The sequence below is a fragment of the Hibiscus syriacus genome, unplaced genomic scaffold (assembly GCF_006381635.1).
Source record: "Hibiscus syriacus cultivar Baekdansim isolate YM2019G1 unplaced genomic scaffold, ASM638163v2 tig00003041_pilon, whole genome shotgun sequence".
Classification (NCBI taxonomy): domain Eukaryota; kingdom Viridiplantae; phylum Streptophyta; class Magnoliopsida; order Malvales; family Malvaceae; genus Hibiscus; species Hibiscus syriacus.
In genome coordinates this window covers 7,508,734-7,513,569 of record NW_024061960.1, presented here as the reverse complement: position 1 = coordinate 7,513,569, position 4,836 = coordinate 7,508,734, and the positions used below count along the sequence as shown (strand labels likewise).

General features: G+C 40.1%; 1 protein-coding gene across 1 annotated transcript; it reads left to right on the top strand.

The window, feature by feature from the left end:
- Positions 1-1,065: 1,065 nt before the first annotated feature.
- LOC120170880 (protein SIEVE ELEMENT OCCLUSION B-like) lies at positions 1,066-3,850 on the top strand. The gene is made up of 7 exons (XM_039178722.1): positions 1,066-1,262; positions 1,333-1,451; positions 1,529-1,977; positions 2,074-2,183; positions 2,273-2,415; positions 2,491-2,979; positions 3,078-3,850. Exons 2-7 carry the CDS (start codon positions 1,410-1,412, stop codon positions 3,705-3,707), a joined length of 1,863 nt encoding a protein of 620 aa, XP_039034653.1. The 5' UTR covers positions 1,066-1,262; positions 1,333-1,409; the 3' UTR covers positions 3,708-3,850.
- Positions 3,851-4,836: the final 986 nt, after the last annotated feature.

Here is a 4,836-nt window from a genome sequence, read left to right as displayed (position 1 = left end):
AATTCTGAATGAATATTATCTTGTAATAATTTTAAAAATAATAATAACTAATTATAAATAAATTTAGGAATAATAAATTAAATCAATAATATCTATTAATATTTTGAAGAAAGCAGAAATGAAAAGATGCAAATAAGATACCAGATACCAAAATAAAGCTTGGGTGAAAGTATTGTCACCATCTCATCTCTAGGCATCTTAGCTTTCCACATCAAAGACGCAAGGTTCCTTCTGTAACTGTAATTGTTACACTGCGAGGAAGACTGTCCACCAAGGTATCTGGATTCTTTATTTTATTTTATTTTTTCTTGTAACATATTTCACATATATTCCAACATGTGACGACTGTCATATATATGAAAAGTTTTAAAAATATTAAACATATTATATCTGAAATCTAAATAAATCAATACTCGTTTTTTCTACTATTTAAAAGAAAATATTAACTGATCGTGAATTTTATGTTATCTCGCCTTATATGAGTTTAAATATGATATTTATCTTAAAAATGTAATATATCTCTACTAAATAAAATAAATCTAGTCGCCTCTCCTAATACAATTGTTAGTAAAAATCGCATACACATTGCACACAACATTTTTTCGGATAAAATATATCAGTATTTGATACTAATCTCAGAATCCATACAAAATAGCCCTTAACTATATTTAAACACAGTATGCCAACAAGAGTCTACTACATAAAATAAATAGGAAAGTGAAAAGGTTCAGAAAGCATAGATGGACCAGGTGGAATGTTAGGGTACCGAAGAGAATTGTAAGCTGTAATAGAGTTGTAACAAAACCAAGACAGTTTATTGCATTAACATTCAAGATTCAACAATGAACGTAAGTTGGAAATGCCTTGTCTAGGAATCACTAATCTTTATTCTGTTAAGATCTTGCTGGGGACAAAGATATTTCGAAACCATTGTTCAAAATTCCAATCCTCTGTAGCACTTCATAGCTTAAACCTCATTCGAAGCAAGGAAGAAATTCCTCTCCAAATTGCCTCTATATATGGCGTATGAGTCCCTCACATATTTATCCAACACTCACCCTTCACTAAACAATCCATCTCTTTTAACACTATGGAATTGTCATCAGGATTTCATGGAAGGAGCGAGCCTCATATTTTCTCAACCTCAGGTGGCAAAGCGATGGGCAAGCTAATTGAGGCAACCCATGAGTTTGCTGGTTTCGAAATTAACATGAAACCTGTTCTCGATATAGTCGAGGACATCTTTCGACGAGCAACTCCGGTAACAACAGTTCAAGTTATAGCCTTAGTGAATGTCTTTTTATATAATATGTATGATGATTAATACATTGTTTGCATAGGGAGCACTCAAGCAAGTGGATGATGCTACGGATGAAAGGGCTCTCCCTTATTCTAACCTTGATGAGTTGATGGACGTTTTATCAGTCACTATAAATAGAATTTCCTGCGAGGTTTGAGTATTATCTTCATCTTCTCTACTACTACAAAGAAATCTAATTGAGTTTTTGTTATATTATAATAATGGCAGATAACCTACCGGTTGTCGGTCGGGGAAGATGCACATTCGACAACTCTAGCAGTGGCTCAGATAGTTAAAGGTTACTCGTGGGATGCAAAGGTTGTGCTAGCCTTGGCGGCATTTGCAATGACTTATGGCGAATTATTGCTGGTGATTCAGCTTTACGCCACTAATCCACTTGCCAAAGGGGTTGCACTACTCAAACAGTTGCCTGAAGTTCTTGCACGAGCCGATCTTTTGAAACCGAAGTTCGACATGCTTGCCAACCTCATCAATGCGATGGTGGTGGTTGCCAAGTGCATTGTTGAATTCAAGGAGCTTCCGTCCAAGTACATTAGTCCTCAAGACCCGGAATTGTCATCCGCTATTGCCGATATCCCCTCAGCTGTTTATTGGACCATCCGGAGTACGGTTGTTTGCTCGTTACAGATTATGAACCTCATTAACATGGGCCATGAGTATGTCCCCCTGCCTCTTGTACCATTAGACAATGGATATATCATGAAGTGTTTCATAACTAATGATTTTCATATAATGTTTGATGTTTCCCTTAGGTTCTTACCATCGACTGCAGATTCATGGGAGTTGTCGAGTTTGACACACAATATCAATGGCATATACGACGACCTTGTGGAGAAGCTCAATCAATGTCGTAAACGCATTAGTAAGTCATCCTTTTTGCAATATTACACATGAAATTATACGGACCGTTGCCATAAATCAATATAGCAAACCTTTGTTAACTTGATGCAGATGAACGAAAGGACATCGAAGCATTTCAGACGTTGGTCCGCCTCTTTGAAGCAACACATATTGATAATATAAAGATTCTGAAGGCTCTGATTTACGCCAAGGATGACCAGCCGCCACTTTGGGATGGAACTTCCAAGAGAAGGGTAAGCATAACCAAACTGCAGATAAGTACACTCAAATGATTTTAAACAATGTGCATCACTTGTAACAAACTACAGGTTAGTATTGAATTGCTGAGGAGAAAGAGTGTGCTATTACTCATTTCGGACCTTGAGATCCCAGACAAAGAGCTTCTTATTCTCCAACAAATATATAATGACTCACGAGGGCAAACAGGGGTCGAGAGTCAGTACGAGGTGATTTGGATCCCGATTGTCGATAGGTCCACTCCGTTTGATGACATGAAGAGGAAGCAATTCGAGTCTGTACAAGCGATGATGCCATGGCACTCGGTAGTTCACCCTTCGATGATTCAACCAGCTGTTATTAGGTACATCAAAGAGGTGTGGGGGTTCAGCAAGAAGCCTTTGCTAGTGGTGTTGGACCCTCAAGGAAAAGTCGTGAACCATAATGCGATGCATATGCTGTTTATTTGGGGAAGCTCGGCATACCCTTTCACCAAGCTGAGGGAAGAAGCTCTTTGGAAAGGAGAAACATGGAGGATTGAACTCTTGGCAGATTCCATTGACCCCAACATAAACAATTGGGCAAGTCCTATTACAAAACCCTGCTTGAATTTGATTGGAACATATAACAAATCCATGTTTTTAATCTTGTGAGCCATTATATTTGCTATGAATTGCAGTTATCAGAAGGGAAAGTCATTTGCTTGTATGGTGGAGACGATTTGGATTGGATCCGGAAGTTCACGACAACAGCGAAAGCCGTCGCGAGAGCAGCCAGCATCGAATTTGAGATGCTCTACATGGGAAAAAGCAACCCGAGAGAGAAAGTCCGAAGAAACATGACCGCTATTGAGTTAGAAAATATCAGCCATACATTGCCAGACATTTCGTTGGTATGGTTCTTCTGGGCACGGCTCGAAAGCATGTGGCACTCGAGAGCTCAGCACGGCATGACCGTAAAAAATGACTTAATTATGCAAGAGATTTTGACAATGCTCGGCTTCGATGGAAGTGAGCAAGGGTGGGCCGTGATAAGTAGGGGAACCGATGAGATAACAAGGGCTAAGGCGGATACTGCTTTGAAAAGCCTAGAAGAATACACGGCATGGGCGACGGAATTGGCGGAGAAAGGTTTTGTTCCGGCACTGAATGATTACATCAAAAGTCTTCAAACCGAGCACCATTGCAACCGCCTGATACTTCCAGGGATTAGTGCTGCTGCAATTGGAAGCATTAATGAGAGGGTTGTTTGCGTCGACTGCGGCAAACCGATGGAAGTACTCCTAATGTTCCGCTGCTGCACCGATTAATGTTTGAGCCATCGCTGATGGACAGCGCTCATCGGAGTCATCATGGAGTTGACACAAATAACTACATAAGGGAAGCAGCTTTGCTTGATGCTATAGTTAGGTTGATGAATAAAATGATGTGAACTTAGTTAAAGAATTTTCCATGTATTAATGCATACGAACTGTAGTAAAGTTAACCTTTCCAGGATTAGTTCTTATTCTCCCATGATTAAATTAAAATAAATTATGTTATCGTTACCTTTTCTATCATACCCCAATTTAGGGGTTAAATTTTATTAATTTAAAGTATCGAATTAAAGTAGTAACAAGAGAAAAGTTGAGAACCAAATTTCAAATTTGGAAAAGTTACAACTCAGTGTTGGAATCTGAGGGAAGTTTAGGGACTCAACCCTGAATTATCTCATTTTTAATGGTCATCGAAAAATAAACCCCCATTGACAACCAAAGCCCCAAATTTTCAACTCCAAACCCTATCCTTACCAGCCCTCATTGAATCCTCACCGTCCGGCCATCGTAGAACTCACTGCTACCCCCATTCGACTCCCCATCGGTCGGCGACCAAAACCCAAGCCTCCTTGCACCGAACAACGCCGTAAATCACCGTTCGAAGCATCACCGGGAAAGACAAACCCCGCCACTATTTTCCTCTGATTCCGACCGATCGAGACATCGTCTCGCCTCACTACAGTCATCAACGTGTTCCCCGACCTGTTCCGCTTAAAACCAGACTGGTAGGTCGCGTCAACGTCGTCAGTTTCGTCGATCACTTTTCGGGTAAGCATTCCAGCCATTTTTTTTAAAATTTTGACGAATTTGATCTTCTATTGAGTGTTGAAATAGTTTGGTAGTGATGTGTAGGTGACTAAGTGCATTGGAGTAATTGACTGACCGAACCGCCCCTTGTCGGCGTTTCACGCACAGCATGCACCGTCGGGTGCGCGTAGGGCTCATCCCCCAGCTCTGATTTCTTATATAATCGGTTCAGTCAGTCTGGACCAGCCTGAACCGAGTCTATTTGTCTCGATCGAGTCAACTCGGACTGAGTCAACTCATCTGAGTCAACCCTTTGACTTTGACATTACCGGAAATGTTATTATTGGGTGTTTTATCGAAATTGTTAACATATCTG

Coding starts and splice junctions, on each gene's coding strand:
- LOC120170880 (XM_039178722.1), top strand. CDS start 1,410: ATGGACGTTTTATCAGTCACTATAAATAGAATTTCCTGCGAG. Junction 1,452..1,528: donor TAAATAGAATTTCCTGCGAG/GTTTGAGTATTA, acceptor TAATAATGGCAG/ATAACCTACCGGTTGTCGGT. Junction 2,980..3,077: donor ACCCCAACATAAACAATTGG/GCAAGTCCTATT, acceptor TATGAATTGCAG/TTATCAGAAGGGAAAGTCAT.